At 37.0% G+C, this 18,357-nt stretch overlaps 1 protein-coding gene across 1 annotated transcript in view; it reads right to left on the reverse strand.

Annotated features, from left to right (window-relative positions):
- LOC150081017 (sodium- and chloride-dependent glycine transporter 1-like) overlaps positions 1–18,357 on the reverse strand; it is a 455,858-nt gene that overhangs the window by 375,661 nt on the left and 61,840 nt on the right. Inside the window, exon 5 of the mRNA XM_090380891.1 lies at positions 6,714–6,910. Within this exon, the coding sequence (XP_090237017.1) occupies positions 6,714–6,910 (197 nt within the window). The remainder of the gene's footprint in view (positions 1–6,713; positions 6,911–18,357) is intronic.

An 18,357-nucleotide genomic window follows, 5' to 3' on the forward strand; every position in this document is an offset into this window, starting at 1 on the left:
GCTCAGAATAATCGCCTGAGATGGCATAAATTCAAATCGAGGAAAGACGGTTGTAGGATAGATGTGCAGAAGTTTGTATTTAGCCAGCGGGTGGTTGATTGCTGGAACAAACTTCCATCTGTCGTTGTAGAAGTTGATAGCTTAAACAGATTCAAGGCAGAACTTGACAAACATTTTGAGCGAGTGGATGGATGAAATAAAGGGTTTTTTTTTTTGCTGATGCTATATAAGCTTGCTTTCTTGCATCATGTGCATATGCTAATGCTTACTTCCTTTGCTGCCTCTTTTAATATCACTGGATAGATCCCATCTACCAGAGGTGCCTTTCTTAAGTTTAACTACAATTTCTCTTCCACTTTCCTCTCAGTTGTTACAAAATCATTAACTCCCTGTTAGAGTTTGATAACTTCTGGCCTCCACTTCCAAAAATAATTCCTCATGTGTGAACGCAGATGAAAAATACTCATTTACTTTGTCAGCTACCTGAGCAGACTCTGCTAAGAGTTCTCATCAGTTCATCTGACATCCATTTAGGCCTAAACTTTGAATAGTCTTTCTCAGCTGGTATGAACAGCCTAGTAGCTTCCATGATTAATTCCTTGAATGTTTCCAATTTAGAATATGTTGCTGCCTCTCTAACATGCTACTGTAGAAAACAGTCATCCAATAAATCCTAAAAATGTCTTGCTAGTGTGTGCGAGTGACCAATCCACAAGCTGAAGTCAATATCTGGAAAGTTAAAATCTCCCATTATAAGACATTCTGATTTATTGGCCCAAATCTAATTCTCTATACAGTTGTTCATTGTATTCATCAGAATCATTATGCCTTTAATATGCTCCTACCCTCATTTTTGATTTCCCAGTGCTTATGACACCAAACTGACTCAACATTGCAGTGTCCACCAATGCCAACAGGATGCACTGCCTTAGATTTTATGTGTTTCTTAAATAACAGCATAACCCCTCTTCCCATTGTAGACTCCATATTCAAATTCTGCATTCCTTATATTTGTGTGACACCATGTCTCTGATATCCCAAAAATGTCTGCATTTGATGTCTTTTACCAGCACTTCATATTCAACAAATTTATTTACTATACTCCTATCATTGGTGTACATGAAGGTATACATGCACCTGTTCTTACTTTTAGTTACCCTAACACAGCCGACGTATTTACGTGTTCCATGACGACTCCCAGCAGGGAGGTACTTAATCCCTTGTACCTTGCTTTCTAGCTCGTGCTCATTCCAATAGAAGCATTGAAAGAATCACTTTCACTTTGAATGGATTCAGTAAGCTGAATGCTGATGGAATCCTTCCTTCTTGCTCAGACTATACATGACTCAGCATAAATTCAAACTGAGGACGGATAGTTGAAGGACGGATGTAGAGAAATTTGCTTTCAGCTGGAGAATTTTGTTCCAACAATCAACAGTAGTTGATTATTGGAACAAATCCATCTGGTATTGTAGCAATGGATTTTGAATTAATTGAAGGAAGAACTACACAAACTGCTAAAAGTGTTGGATAGGTGATGTTGAAAGTGTTGCCCCCCTTTTTTTGCTAATGCTGTATAAGCTTGCTTTCTTGTTTTGCAAGAAAATAAACTTACCACTACTACTAATAATAATTTGCCACTACTACTACTAATATTAATATAACAATATAACAATATATATAACAATATATTAGCATTAGCAGAGGCATATGATGCAAGAAAGCAAGCTTATTCAGCATCAGCCAAAAAAAAAAAAAAAAAAAAACCCACTCCCATTTCACCCCTCCGTTCGTTCGAAATACCTGTCCAGTTGAGCTTTAAATTTGTTTAGGCTATCAACTTCAACAACAAGTGATGGAAGTCGGTTCCACCAACCAACCACCCGCTGGCCAAAGGCAAATTTCCGCACATCTATCCGACATCCGTCCTTCCTCAATTTGAATTTATGCCCTCTGAGGTGATTATTCTGAGAAAGATGAAGAATCCCATTGGCATTGAGCATGCTCAAACCATTCAAAGCCTTATACACCTCTATCAGATCACCTCGCCGGTGCCTAGTCTCCAAACTCTGTAATTTGCAACACTTAAGCCTTTCTTCGTAAGAGCAACCCTTTGTTCCATTTACTAATCTTGTTGCCCTTCTCTGTACCCGTTCCAGCAGCTCTACATCCTTCTTGAAATGAGGCCTCCAGACCTGTATACAGTACTCAAGATGTGGCCTTACCATTGCCTTATACAAGGGAATAATCACCTCCTTATCCCTGCTAGAAAAATTCCTGTATATCATTGACAAGACACCATGAGCTACTCTTGCAGCTCGTCTGCACTGCTCAGAGAACTTCATATCTGCCTGCACAATTACCCCCAGGTCCTTTTCATTCTCCACCACTGTCAGTGTAGTACCGCAGAGTTGATACGTTGCTCTGGGGTTACTGTTTCCCATATGCAGCACTTTACATTTGTCGATGTTAAACCTCATTTGCCACCTCTCAGCCCATCTGTTCAACCTTTCCAGATCCTGTTGCAGCAGCATAGCGTCAGTATTGTCCTTAACGACCCTGCCAACCTTTGTATCATCTGCAAACTTGGACATTAAACTTGATATCCCATCATCAATATCATTCATAAACACCGAAAACAACAACGGACCCAACACTGAACCTTGAGGAACTCCACTAATAACATTAGTCCACGTTGAGCAGTGTCCATTGATTACCACTCTGTCTTCTGCCACTCAACCATCCCCTTATCCATAGCAGCAATTTGCCTCCAATGCCACACTGCTCCAATTTGTGTAGCAGTCTTCCATGTGCAACAGTATCAAAAGCCTTTCTAAGATCCAAATATATAATATCAAAGTTATTCCCTGCATCCAGTTCTTTTGTGACTACATCATAGTATCCAATCAAATTGGTCAGGCAAGACCTGCCCTTAACAAAACCATGCTGCGTCTGAGCTATAACTGAATTCTTGTCTAGATGAACCTGCAGTGCTTCTTTAACCAGTGCCTCCATTAATTTACCTGGAACAGAAGTTAAACTAACAGGTCTATAATTACTTGTGTCAGCCTTTGATCCTCCTTTGTGAATTGGGGTTACATTTGCACATCTCCAGTCTATGGGTACCTCCCCTGAGTCCAAAGAAGCTCTCATAATTATGGCTAGGGGTTTGCATACTTCCTTTGCTGCCTCCTTTAATATAACTGGATAGATCCCATCCACCCCAGTTGCCTTTTTTATGTTTATCCTCAACAATCTCTCCTCCACTTTCCTCTCAGTTATTACAAAATCATCCAGCTCACTGCCAATGTTTACTTTACCTACATCATTCTCCTTCCTGAATAACTCCTCATGCGTGAATGTAGATGCAAAATACTCGTTTAGATTGTTAGCCACCTGAGCAGGATCCTCAACTGTTGAACCATCAATATCCAGTGGACCAATCTGATTCATCCCTTTCCTTTTCGAGTTCAAGTATGTAAAGAACTCTTTTCTGTTTTTCTTTGCATCCTTTGCCAAGGATTTTTCATAGTCTGCCTTTGCCTGCCTAATCTCCTTTGTGACTTGGTTACAGACCAACTTATATCTATCATAGGCTTCCATGTCACCCATTAATTTGTATGTATCCCATGCATTTTTCTTCTCTGCCACATGTCTCATTAGTTCATCTGACAACCATTTAGGCCTAAACCTTGAACAATATTTCTTAGTTGGTATGTAAAGCCTGGTAGCCTCCAAGATTAGTTCCTTGAATGCTTCCCATTTTGAGTTTGCTGTTGGTAACATCATCAGTTGGTCCCACTGTATAGAATTTAAATACTGTCTCAGACCATCATAGTCGCCTTTACGAAAACAAAAACCCTTCCCTTTACCTCTGATGGTAGTTACCTCCTTGAGTAAATCCCACTTCAACACACTGTGATCACTGCCACCTAGTGGTTCATTTATCTGCAGGTTCTTAATGCATGAAGAATCACTACTGATAATCAGATCAAGAGTATTGCTCCCTCTTGTTGCCTCACGAACATGCTGATGTAGAAAATAATCATCCAATAAATCCACAAAAGCCTTGCTAGTGTGTGAGTGACCAACCCACAAATTCCAGTCAATATCTGGGAAATTAAAGTCCCCCATTATAAGACTCTCTGATTTACTGGCCCACTCTATTTCCCTGTACAATATCTTATTATACTCATCAGAGTCATTAGGCCTATAGCACACTCCTACTCTCAATTTTGATTTCCCTATGCTTATGTCACACCAAACTGACTCGACACTGCCCTGTCCATCAATGTCGACTGGCTTCACTTCCTTGGACTTTATGTGTTTCTTAATTAATAGCATAACCCCTCCTCCCCTCCTGTCCTGTCTATCCTTTCTATACACATTGTATTCCCCAAATTCCAGTTCCGCATTACTTATATCTGTGTGACACCACGTCTCTGATATCCCAACAATATCTGCCTTTGATGTTTTGAGCAATACCTCAAATTCATCAAATTTATTTACCAAACTCCTAGCATTGGTGTACACGCAGGTATACATGCACCTGTTTCTATTCTTAGCTACCCTAACACAACCCATGTGTTTACTTGTACCGCAATGACTCCCAGCAGTCTCTGAAATATCCTGCATCTTGTTTTTCAGACTTCTGCTCATTTCAATAGAAGCAGTGCAAGAATCACTTCCACCTCTGCCACTGGCTACTGTTAATCTATTAGTCCTTGTATCCCCCCCAACTAGCAGTTTTCCGACCCACCTAACACTGCCTCGACAGCATCAGCAAAAATTCTTGCACCCTTTCTATTTAAGTGTATCCCATCCCTGTAGAAGCAATCTCTCCTGTTAACAAGTACAGTCCAGGCTGAAAAAAATTCTACCCCTTGAGCCTTGCACAATCCCTCCAGGGCCGAATTGATCGACAAGGCTCTCATCATATACTCCCTCCTATCGTGTCTGGGCAGAATTGCAGACACTTTCAAGTTCAACCCTAATTCACGGCTTTTTTTCAACAGTGACCTGTACTTGCTAAGTAATTCCGCCGGTCTCCTACTCTTAATATCATTAGTGCCAACGTGTACAACTATATCACCTTTTGTGCCCTTAAAAGATGATATCCGCTCTACAACGTCATCAACCTTTGCCCCTGGCAGACATACCCTGGTCCTATTCCACTTATCCTTTTTACAAAGTATGTTCCCCGTTTCCCTGACAATAGAGTCACCAACAACTACTAGTTCCTGTGGGACCAGCGCATTCTGCCTAGGGGGCTGCTTCTGTGTTGCCTGATGACCAAGTGCAAGCTCTGGCGTTGATGTGGGCAGCTGAGAGCTTGATGGGCCCCTCAATTTATTTCCTTCGAGGGCATCCACCCTGTCCTTCAAGCTCTCATAAAGGCCCATAACAACGCTGAGTTGTCGCCTGATTTCCTTGCACTCCTTACATCGTGCACACACAAAGACATCCCCCTTGGCAGTATCATGTCCCGTACCCGACTGCTCCGCAAACATCAAGCAAACAGTGCATTTTAATAGACTGTGATTCAGAGGGCAACTGCCCCCCTCAGTTCTCCCCTGAACCACAGCACTCCCATTAGCTTGAGCCTTTTGCTTTGCTGCTCTGGTCAGAGTCATGATTCCGATTTAATTCAATAAAATTCAAAACAAAAATTAAATCCTTAAGTTATATCCCAAAACAGTTATGTTATATATATATTTTTTTCGGTATCTAGTGTTTTCTACGAGTTCCCTTTATACAACTTCCGTATCACGTGTACCACTATAGTTATGTATTAATTATTTGTTACGATTAAGTCGTTATATATATATATATATATATATATATATATATATATATATATATATATATAGAGTTAAAAGTACAATTTAAATGACAATAAAGTTTATCAAGATTAATAGATTTACTGATTAATTGACAATATTATATTATGCACTATACGACACTAAGCTTATGCTATCGTGTAAAAATGGCGGGAATTCCCGAACGGTATTTCTACGGACTCGTAAGTATTGATTAGCTTCCAAATCTCGCTATCTCAATTTAGAATAAACTAAGGATCCTGACTAGGTCTATAATCTACTTATAGAAGATAATTTGATATAAAAGTTGGTTAATAAATCGACTAAATTTGGTTAAAAAAAAATTTGGTTTGTGACACGTGGATTTGATACCGTTACCGATACTAAGTAATATCTACAAAATCTCTGTCTAAGTTAAACTTTAAACTAAGTATCGTAACTAGGAATATAAAGCTACTCTAGAAAATAAGTTAATATGACAATTTAAACTAATAAAGCAGAAAATAAATCAGGAAAAACTTCTCTGTTTGAAGAGCTTTAAGGAGCAATGTCCGCACAGGCTAATCTCGCACCCAGACTCCCAATAATAATATATAACAAGACAATAATATATAACAATATAACAATATAATATAACAATACAAATACAACTACAGTCCTACTACTCCAGAAATTGAAATTTCAAAAGAACAATTACTTCATTATTTTAAAAGTAAAATAAGTAAATGATGGTGAATTGCTTTGTGTTGAACAGTGGCTTACAAGGATGGCAAAGAAATTACAATTTTCTAATTAGCATAATGAAAATTTTTTAACATGCCAAATTTACCATTCATCAAAGAAATCATTTATTGTATATAATAAATATCATACTGTATTTTTTTAACAACTTACTCCCAGAACTGTTCTGCAGCTGTCTGTGTAGCATTTGTGCAGTTGCTCAAAGCATTTTCTACAATATCAGCTGGCACAAGTGCTGTAATTCCTTCCCAGGTTACATTGATAAGATCTTCACTACTGGGCAATTGTGTAACATTACTACTGTTTTGATAAATGTTTATCAACCTTCTAAGGACTTCTGAACATGATGTCTGCAAATAAACAAAAAAGGTAGTAAGCTGCACATTCATTTTATTTTAAATAAACACACAGTATTTTCATATTTCTTGGAATATATCTGTAGATTTTTAATAAGAAACATCTATAACTTGAAATCTTATTATTATTATTATTAGCCATGTGGTGCAAGGAAGCCTGAGGATTATTCTGCACCAGCCAAAAAAAATAAAAATATTTTTGAGTTACCATGAGAGAGAGAGAGAAAACAGAAGGGAATCACCAAGGATGAGAAGAGTGATAAGCATCAGCGAAAAAAAAAAAAAAAAAAAAAACATCCCATTTCACTCATCCACTACAATGCCTGCCCAGCTCAGCCTTAAATTTACTTAAGCTATCAACTTATACAACAAGAGTTGGTTTTTTTTTTTTTTTTTGATTTGGTAGTTGTTGGCGCATCGGCTTCTGTGGCCATATTGCACCTCCCAAGGTTTATGCAGTACTTTGATCCAAGCCTGAGGCGGGAATCGAACCCGCGACCTTTGGGTTGCTGGGTAGGTACTTTACCCACTCGGCTAGCCCGGTCGGCACAAGAGTTGGAAGTCTGTTCCAGCAATCAACTAGCCACTGGCTAAAGGCACAGTTCCGCACATCTATTCTACAACTGTCTTTCCTCAATTTGAATCTATGTCCCCTAGGGTTCTCAGTCTGAGCAAGCAGAAGTATCCAGTCAGCATTGAGGCTGCTCAAAACATTCAAGGCCTTAAACACCTCAATCAGATCACCTCACAGGTGCTTAGTCTCCAGATGCTGTAACTTGCAGAACTTAAGCCTTTCTACATAAGTGCACCCCTTTGTTTCTCTCACCAATCTTGTTTCCCTTCTCTGTACTTGTTCTAGCAACTCTACATCCTTCCTAAAATGAGGCCTCCAGACCTGTATACAGTACTCAATTTGTGACCTGACCATTGCCATATACAAAGGGATAATCATCTCCTTGTCTCTGCTAGCAAAATTCCTATATATCATTGGAGCATGACCTGCTCTCGCAGCCTGTCTGCACTGCTCAGAGAACTTCATACCTGATTGCACAATTACCCCCAGGTCTTTTTCATTCTCCACCTCCCTGAGTGTAGTACCACAGAGTTGGTACATTTTTCTTGAATTACTGCTACCCATATGCAGTACTTTGCATTTGTCAATGTTAAATTTCAGTTGCCACTTCTCAGCCCATCTGCCTAACTTTTCTAGATCCTGTTGCAGTAGCATACTGTTTTTAGTACCATTAACAACCTTGCCAACCACTGTATCATCTGCAAACTTGGACACTAAGCATGATATAACTTCATTGATAAATATGCAAAACAACAAGGGCCCAGCACTGAACCCTTGGGGGACTCTGCTAATAACATTAGTCCACATAGAGCAGTGTCCATTTATTACCACTCTCTGCCATCTCCCACTCAACCATCCCTTTATCTATTGCAATAACTTGCCCTTAACACCATACCACGCCAATTTGTACAGCAGTCTTCTATGTGCAACAGTATTAAAAGCTTTCCTGAAATCTAAGTATATGATATCAAAATTATTTTTAGCATCCAGTTGCTTTGTGACCACATCGTAGTATCCAATCAAATTGGTCAGACAAGACTTCCCCTTAACAAACCCAAGCTGTGTCTGAACTATTGTTGCTGTCTTGTCTAGGTGATCCTGTATCACCTCTTTAACCAGTGACTCCATTATTTTTTTCCAGAACAGAAGTTAAACTAACAGGTGTATAATTATTTGTCTCATCTGTTATTCTGGTAACTAAATAAGCAATCTGTGCAAAGTCATTCTTCTTTAGGTTCCATGTTCAGTTATGAACGTTGGAGACCAACATTTTCCAGCTCACGCTGTCTTGCTTTTTGAAATAGTTCTTGTATCATAAGATCCCCTGTCCAATCTTGGATGTTATCAAGTCACTTTTTTCATTGTCTTCCTTTTACCTTTAATCTTCCCTTGCAGGATTAGTCTCTGCAGGAAACATTGTGGGCCTCGTATAATATGCCCGAGGTAGGCAGTCTTTCTCCTTACAATTGTAGTTAGTAGTGTTCTTGTGGTCCTTGCCCTCTTAAGGACTCGCTCATTGGTGACCAGATCTGTCCATGGAATTTTGAGCATTCTTCTAAGCAGCCACATCTCAAAGGCTTCCAGTTTCCTGATTTCTGCCTTTTGCATGACCCAAGTCTCACATCCATATAGGAGGGTGCACCATGTGTAGCATTTGGCCATTCAATATCTTTTCTGTAAATTCAGTTTTGTGTCGCAGAAGAAGTTCTTAAGATTCTTAAATACTTCTTGGGCCATTCCAATTCTGCTTCTAATTTCTGTGCCTTAGTCATTATTATTTGTAAAGATCTTCCCTACATATTTAAAATTACTTACTTGTTCGATGGGGAGTAGTCACAGTGTATTTTGATTCTAGGTGAGGAGTTTTTGCTTATGACCATAGTTTTGGTAGATATTTGAGCATTTCGACTGGGATGTTATCAATGCCAGTTGCTTTGTTATTGTTCACTGAGTTAATCACTTGCTCCAGTTCTTCCATCAAAAAGTCTCGATTTCACCTTCTGTCTGTGTTGTCTCTCTTCCTTGCAGTAGAGTTCCTTCAGATATTCTTGCCATCTCTCCTTTTTCTGTTTCTTATCCACAATTTCCCTGTTGTTTTTATCCAGAATGTGGCCTCTTGTTTGATTTTTCCTGATGTTGCATAGTTCCTTCACTTCTTTGTAGACTAAATGTTCCTTATGCAAATTTTGCAGATATTCAATCCTATCACGTCTCTCTCCTCCATCCATATATGTTTTGGCTTTCTTATTTCCTTTCTAATCAAACTGTCATACATCTTATATTTTTCTACATCTTTGTTCTTAAAGTTTTTCCTGTGCTGCATTAGATCTAGTATCTCACTTGTCATCCATGCTGTTTGGCTTTCCTTTGGGCCAGCCCAAAAAGTACATTTTCAGCATCTGTCATTATCTTCTTCTTGAACAAGGTCCACTCAGATTCTGTATCTCTATCTAATAACTCAAAATTACTATCCTCTTTCAGTTGTACTTGTGAAATGTCCCCCCCATATACAGGCTGGCCAAGTTTTTCTTTGTCCCAGATTTTCTTTAGTCCCTTACTCTTGATTGTCTTTAATTTTATAACCAGCTTCCCTATTAGTGGGCAGTAAAAAAAAAAAAGGTAAACTGCAGCCATTATCAACCCACTGCAGGATGGAAGCCTCCTCAACAATTCATGTTGAGCTAGCTTACTTGCTTACAACAAAACATACACTCCATTTCTTTAGAACAGCTAGAGAAAACTTTAAATTTGCATATTAATGAGGGAACAAAATTTAAAAGAGAAATTTATTAGTTTCAGGTCTGTGGTTGAGAATTTTTTAGAGAACAATAAAGAACCAGACTACAGTTGAAAATATGTTGGCAAACTTCAAGAAGTTGGGCCGCAGAGGACTAAAACTAATCAAAAAATTATTTTATATTTTTAATTTCAGGTACATTGTATAGAAGTACATTATATGATTTGGTAATCTCTCTCTCTCTAGGACTAAAATCAATCAAAAAAATTCTTTTGTATTTTTAATTTCAGGTACATTGTATAGATGTAAATTATATTATTTGGTTCTCTCTCTAGTGGGCAGTAGTCTGAGCCAATATCAGCTTCAGGATAGGTTTGATGCTTTTGATTATATTTCGGAATCTTTGGTTGGTAATGATGTAGTTGATCTGATTTCGATTAATCTTTGATTGGGCATCATTAGGAGCCTTCCAAGTGATTAGATCTAGTATACCACCATCTTCATGGTGGCAACTTGAACTAGGTGTTCGTAATGACCATTTCATACTCTTGGCAAAAGTCAAGCAGTGCATCTCCCCTTTCGTTGCCAACAGGGTTGCCAAGTGTTGCCAACCCTGTCTTCCAACTTTGCTGCTGAAATCTCCCTAATTACATTGATTCCTTTTCTTTTGGCCTAGTTTAGGATGTACTTGAAGTCTTCTGGGAAATTTTGGTATTCTTCATCAGTTTATGATGTCATTGGTACATAAACCTGTATGACAGGCATGTCAAACTCGTTTTGCACCCCGGGCCATATAATCTATTTTGCATTAGGCTGAGGGCCACATGCCTTCAATCCTCAAAAAATAAACAAAAATACAATTTTTAGAATTACTGTATTTAGTATATAGATAACCTGTTTTGTATCCTACGTTAGTTTTTTAAATTAAAAATACTTTACAATATTTAATAAAAAAATAAACAATAAAACCACAATTTATTATTATATCATTTTTTAGAGGATACTTGGCATTGTTTTCCACAAAGCAGACCATCAAAATTTGGTTGAATGTCTTGAGCTGATGTAATCTTTAATATCAATGATAGATGGTGATTGGTTAATCTTGACCTCTCTGGAGTTTTATTTTTCATCGAAGAGAATATAGCCAGTATATTCGTAGCAAAAGATAACATTTTTGGAAATCAGTCTGTGGGTAAATAAGTGTAAAAGTCTGGAATTCCAATTTCCGTATATTTTTGCTTTAGCAAAGAGTCACATTGGATTTCAATTAATTTCATTTGTAAGCTCTCATCAACAATTTCAATAGACATGAGGCGAAGTAAAAAGACGAAACTGTAATTCACAGTTTTTGAAATCAGAAAAACTTCTATCGAATTCCATTTCTAACAACTTAATTTGGTGTGTATATTCTGCAAATTTTAAGTCAGGTGATTTTAACAACAGAGACTGGCAACTTTTAAGATTAGACAAGTTTTCTTTTTCTATTTGTTTGCACCAAAGTAATAATTTTTCTTTGAAAACATTAATATTATCAAATAACATTGTAACAATGTGATGTTTTCCTTGAAGTTTAAGATTAAGTTGGTTAAGATGACTTGTAATGTCAACTGAGACATTAATTCAGTACATTTATAATTCTGTTTCCAAGAACATTACAATTTCATCCAGCAGCTCAAAGAATCGTTTTAAGTGTGTTCACTTTCTATGTCTTCCAGAAATTAAACAAATTGTCGATGATTAAGTCTACGTGCTCAAATAAAATTTATAATTTTGGAAACTTTTTTTTAGCACATGTTCAAAATTTAAAACCTTGGAACATAATACTTGCTGGTGAATAATGCAATGAAAATGATCGAAATGATTATTATCTTGTTGTTTGCATGTTTCTTTTAGTTTTGCAAGACACCCTTAGTAACACACGTCATGGCAGGTGCGCCATCAGTTGCAAGACAAACCAACTTGTTCAATGGTAATTTATATTTATTCAGAATTTCCATGACTGCACCAATTCAAAAATATCAGCTCCAGTGGTTGTATCATGCTTAGGAATAATTTCTAAAAGCTCTTCACTTACTTTCAAGTTCACATCACACCCACAAATAAAAATGGCCAGTTCAGCAATATCTCAAATGTCTGTACTTTTGTCATTTGCAATAGAATAAGCTTCAAATGTGGATTTCACTGAATTGAGCTGATTTCTTAAATTCTCAGCTATTTCATCAATCCTATTAGCTACTGTGTTTCTACTTAAGCTTACACTTTTGAAGCTTTTTACTTTCTCAGAACAAACTTCTGATACTTTAATAATTAAACACTCCCTAATAAAATCTCCTTCTGTAAAAGGTTTTGATTTGCTTGCAATTAAATGTGATAACAAATAACTAGCTTTTACAGCTGATGTATTTCCCTCAGAAGGTTTGGTAAACAAGTTTTGCTGTTTTTTAAGAATTGATTTCAATTCTAACAACTTACTTTCATGATGTTTCTCAATGTATTAATCATAGATTTCTTTATGATGTGTATCATAATGTCTACTGATATTGTATTCTTTGCAGACTGAAATAGATTTACTACATATTAAGCATACTATTTTGCTCTTTTTCTCGATGCAGTAATAGTCTAGCTCCCATTTCTCTTGGAAGTTACAGCGTTCTTCTTCGATTGTTCTTTTCTTACTCATACTGGTATTAGGGGTTGACATAATTTTTATTATTATGTGTCTTTTTAATTTAATACAAATAAAACACAAAATTAACTGCACACAGTTAAAAATATAATTCACAAATATACAACCGAGCTTTGTGGTCTGTAGTACTCGAAGCTGCAGGCGGAGGCTTAAAAATGAAACATCATATCCTATCTTTTCTCTCTTGTTTGAGCACTGCATTGAAAATTGCTTAAATGTAAAATTCGAAATAAATTATGTGAAAATAAAAATAAACTTGATTAGTATTTTTTCCATTTCTTTTAATTAAAAAAAAAAGATTTTCAAGAAGTCTCAGCGGGCCGCATGAGGCCACGTGTTTGACATGCCTGCTGTATGATGTTAAGTGATTTTGGAAGAGTATTAAATTGGGATAATACTATCTTATCTGAAAAAAACCAGTATCCATTTAGGAATCTGATCTTTTCATTCCTGATAAGAATTTCACTCCTCTGTGGTGTTAATTTCCGCCAGAGTATATAAGTTTATGGCCTTTCACTGTACTCGTTTTGCCTTGTCCTGGCCATCGCACCTCCCCTAAACCCAGGATATCTATGTTCATATCATAAAAGTTTTTTGTGACATTTTCTAATTTCCCAGCTTGATACAAACTTCTAACGTTCCATGTTGTAATTTTAAGTGGTATCTTTGTTTTTGAATTTAATTCTATATTCATCTGGCCTATCGCTTAAGGAAATAAACTGGGGAATTCTTCACACCCTCTGGCCATTTAAGGCCTGCCCGGGACTGAGGGCCACTTTTGTCATTAGTCATTGCAAAGTCATTAGTAATTGCAAAAGCCTCAGCATCCTAACTAGAATCCAGGTATCCATGTCTCTAGAAAACTGACGCCAGCTGAAGTTGTGAATATTAAAACTGTCCAGAAAATTACCTCATTGTTAGGAAAGTTGGACTGCAGGAAATCAAAAAGTTCCAAGTAATTAGTAGAGTTGGGAGAATGATAGCGCCAACAGAAATTTGACAGATGGGTAGAGCGATTTTAAGCCAGAGAAGATCAAAAAGAGGAGATTCCAAATTACTAATTTTTTGACGGGGAATATCAGAGTGGACTTAAGCACAACCACCTTTGATGGAATCATATGGTGAATAATTAGACAACTGGCATAGGTAGTATTTGAGGCACCATTAATTGGGATTCTGTCAGAAAAAGTAAGTGGGGCTTGGCAAACTGCAGAAATGGACATCAATGTAATTAAAACTCGCATTCATTTTCGCAGATAAGTTTATTCTATTAGTCTAACTATCTGTAATGCATTCAGTGGATAAAGTAAAAGTAAAAAGTAGAGGGGTGGGTGGGCATACATGAAAAATGAAATTTTTGGATATGGTATTCATGAATGTACTTAACTCCTTGACAATGCACTCCACATTCACACTACTCATACTCCCTCCAGTCAGTATCTGGCAGAGTAGGGGTGATAAGATTATACACCAGCCCATTCAGATGTCTTGTAGAGAGTTACCAATAGGTCTGGTGCAGTGGAGTATCTAGTGGCCAGCCTGAAAACACTGTTTTAGAACAGTACCCTTGAAATGCAAGATAGATTTTATCTTGCCATGATGCGCATCATAACCTCAAAAGACATTAATCATACTGCATGACGGAAGAGAACGGGGTTGTTGGAGCTTGCTCTGGTAACTGAGCATAGGTTTCACCACTTCGAGCCTCCAATAAGCAATGTGGTGGTACACCTGTTGATGAAACTCATCTACCACCTAGTAATGCCTGATTACAAAGAGGGGCAGCATTCCTCTGGGTGGTCACTGGAGATGACTCCAGTATACCAGGTGCAGTGTTTCGGGACTTGCCCATGGGGAAGGGGGTTACCCAGGGTCACTAACAGTCCCAACATTGTGAAGGAGCAAGCAGAAGATACGGCTGCAAGTCCACTGACTCACAAGTGTCACCTAATTATTACTTCCATCAGCATTTTTGACTCACTTGTCTAAAGCATAAGTCACCCGTTGTGACTTATACTAGTGAAACATGGGTGCTTAATAAGATAGATGAAAAATCTTTAAATGTGTGGGAAAGGAAGATATTAAGGAAAATCTTTGGCCTGGTAAAAGTCAGGGAAGAATGGAAAATAAGGTCAAATCAAGAGCTGAATGAACTGTATGGAGAACCGGATATAGTAGGAGTAATAAAGAGCTCAAGACTTAGATGGCCAGGCCATGTGATACGAATGAAGGAAAACAGATGGCCAAGGAAAGCAATGGAAGGGCAACCAGAAGAAGAATGAGGGGAAGACTGAGAAGGAGGTGGGTGGATGATATAGAGAATAATCTATGACAGCTTAGAATGAGATGATGGAGAACAATGGCCAGGGAAAGAGACACCCGGAGAAAAATCATTGAGGAGGCCAAGGTTCAATAAGGACTGTACTGCCGTGGAGTAAGTAAGCAAGTAGGTTTCAATAAATACCTACATAAAAATAAAATTAAATTAAATTAAATTCTCTCCAAATTATTTACTTTTATCCATCGATTATTCACTGACATTTGTTGCTGAAATATGCACAATACACTTGCACTGCAACCACATTCTGCAGAGCCAAGGGTCTGGGAACCACTACTGACTGTGTGCAAGTCTATGCCTACTTACCTTTGTTGCCAGAAGCTATGCTTGCTTACCATTTGGCAACATTGCTGCTTACTTGAGTCGTGATATATGGCACAAATTCAAATGATTCATCACACAACATGCAATCAAAATGTTAAAAACAATTTAATAATAGCAAATATATTAAAAATTACAATAAACATAATTTTATGATATATATTCTTCAGCGGGCCATTTATTACATATTTTTTGAAAACGACTGCAGGCTGGATTACACATGTTCATCCCTGATATAATAATAATAAAATTTTTTATTCACAAAATTTTACAAGGATATGATTCCCATTATGGTCTTCCAGAGGAAAATAACAATCTAATTGGAGACATATATTTCTTACATACAAACTGCTAAAACATAGAAAAACTGCATAGAACATCCATATAATACATAGAACAACAATATAATACATATAACATTCATAGCATACATAAATCACAGCGAATATATCACTTTCTCCAACATAAGATTAACCTAAATAGCTTTGAGTTATTGAAAATTCATTTGAACTGGATCCTCTGAGATACTGATGATATAAGCCGTACCATAGAGTATGATCTGGGTATAACCTGATAGGCCAATTAAGCCAGTCTGGACATCTTTCACATCTTTCATATAGGCTATCCATATAATACTGTAGATGGACATTGTTGCTGTACTATAACTGGAGGAACGAATATAGAAAATATGCAGAAAATAAATGTTCTTAATTCATGTATATGAAGTGGCTGCCTTTTCAATGAGCATAGTGTTTTTGTTATTGGTTTATTAAATATATAAATCATGAATTACTACTATTTGCTTATTATATTAATCATAGCAGAAACACAAAATATGTGTTAATTTTCAATTGTTATTAAAATCCAGAAGGAAATAAATTACGTTACAAAAGTATTGACTGCCTACTGCAGTCTGAGATACATGCTATTTATAAATATCTGAGGTACACTGCTATTTGTTTATTTTATTAAAACACAGATGGCCCACAAAACACATGATGCATTTCAATTATTATTAAAATCCCAGAAACAAATAAGTCAAGTATTACAAAACATGAGTAACTTTTTGCAGTAATATAAAAACAATAACTTTTATATATATATATCATTAATTAATTACTAATCAAAAAACTAAAAATTAATTAATCTTTGAAAATAATATACAAATAGCAAAGATAAAATTTATTTATAGCAAATAGTTTATTTTTAGAAAAAATAAAACTATTTGCTATGAATATATTTTTACACCCATCTTTTGACTGTACATCCTAGTAACCAATCAAATTGGTCAGACAAGACTTCCCCTTAACAAATCCACGCTGTGTCTGAACTATAAATGAAGTTTTGTCTAGATGATCCTGCAATGCTTCTTTAACCAGTGCTTCCATTACTCTCCCAGGAACGGAAGTTAAACTAACAGGTCTGTAATTACTTGTCACCCTTTGATACTCCTTTATGAATCAGGGTCACATTTGCACATCTCCAGTACATGGGTACCCATGAGTCCAAGGAAACTCTCATAGACGACCGTCTCATCAGAGACGGTCGTTTTCAAAGCCGCTAAGTGGATTTTTCTTATTTATTGATTTGAAATTATTGTTTTTCTAAAACTTTTGATTTAAATTTAGTAGTATAACATTATTTTGTGATTTTCTGATTAATTTGGTGTATTTATTCTTTACTCGGCCTTGTAATTGCATAAAAGTATCGGTAAAGGTTTCCACGTGTTTCAACTCCGCTAACCGTTCGTAATTTTCCCGCCTTTGTGATACGATATACCGTACTAGATAGCGTTAGTTGAACTTCGTTAGCAGTTAAATTGTACGTTTAAATAAATACATATAACGACTTAGATTACAAACATAATATAATTAATTTTATTTAACATAATTAATTATACATATAACCACTTAGGTTACGTAACATAAATAATTAGTAAAAACAAATAATTAATACATAACTTGATACGAAAGTTATATAAAGGGATTTCGCAGATAACACTCGTTACTGAAACGTAAATATTTCGTAGATAACACTCGTTACTGAAACGTAAATATTCCGTAGATAACACTCGTTACTGAAACATAAATATAGCGTTATAACTGTGTTTGGATACAAGTTTAGGATTTAATTTTGTACAGAAATTGAAATTTTATTGAAAGTAAATCTAAATCATGACTCAAACCAGAGCAGCAAAGCAAAGGGCTCAAGCTAATGGGAATGCTGTGGCCCAGGGGAGAACTGAGGGGGGGCAGTTGTCCTCTGAATCACAGCCTTGTAAGATGCACTATTTGCTTGATGTTTGCGGAGCAGTCAAGTATGGGACATGATACTGCCATGGGGGATGTCTTTGTGTGTGTGCGATGCAAGGAGTGTAAGGAGATAAGGCGACAACTCAGCGTTGTTATGGGCCTATATGAGAGCTTGAAGGATAGGGTGGATGCCCTCGAAGGATTACAAGTGAGGGGCCCATCAAGCTCTCAGCTGCCCACACCAATGCCAGAGCTTGCACTTGGTCATCGCGGAACACAGCGGCAACCCCCAAGGCAGAATGCGCTGGTCCCAAAGGAACTAGTAGTTGTTGGTGACTCTATTGTCAGGGAAACGGGAAACATGCTTTGTAAAAAGGATAGGTGGAATAGGACCAGGGTATGTCTGCCAGGGGCAAAAGTTGATGACGTTGTAGAGCGGATATCATCTTTTAAGGGCACAAAAGGTGATATAGTTGTACACGTTGGCACTAATGACATTAAGAGTAGGAGACCGGCGGAATTACTTGACAAGT

The sequence above is a fragment of the Mastigoproctus giganteus genome, chromosome 9 (assembly GCF_048544385.1).
Source record: "Mastigoproctus giganteus isolate SK-2022 chromosome 9, ASM4854438v1, whole genome shotgun sequence".
Classification (NCBI taxonomy): domain Eukaryota; kingdom Metazoa; phylum Arthropoda; class Arachnida; order Uropygi; family Thelyphonidae; genus Mastigoproctus; species Mastigoproctus giganteus.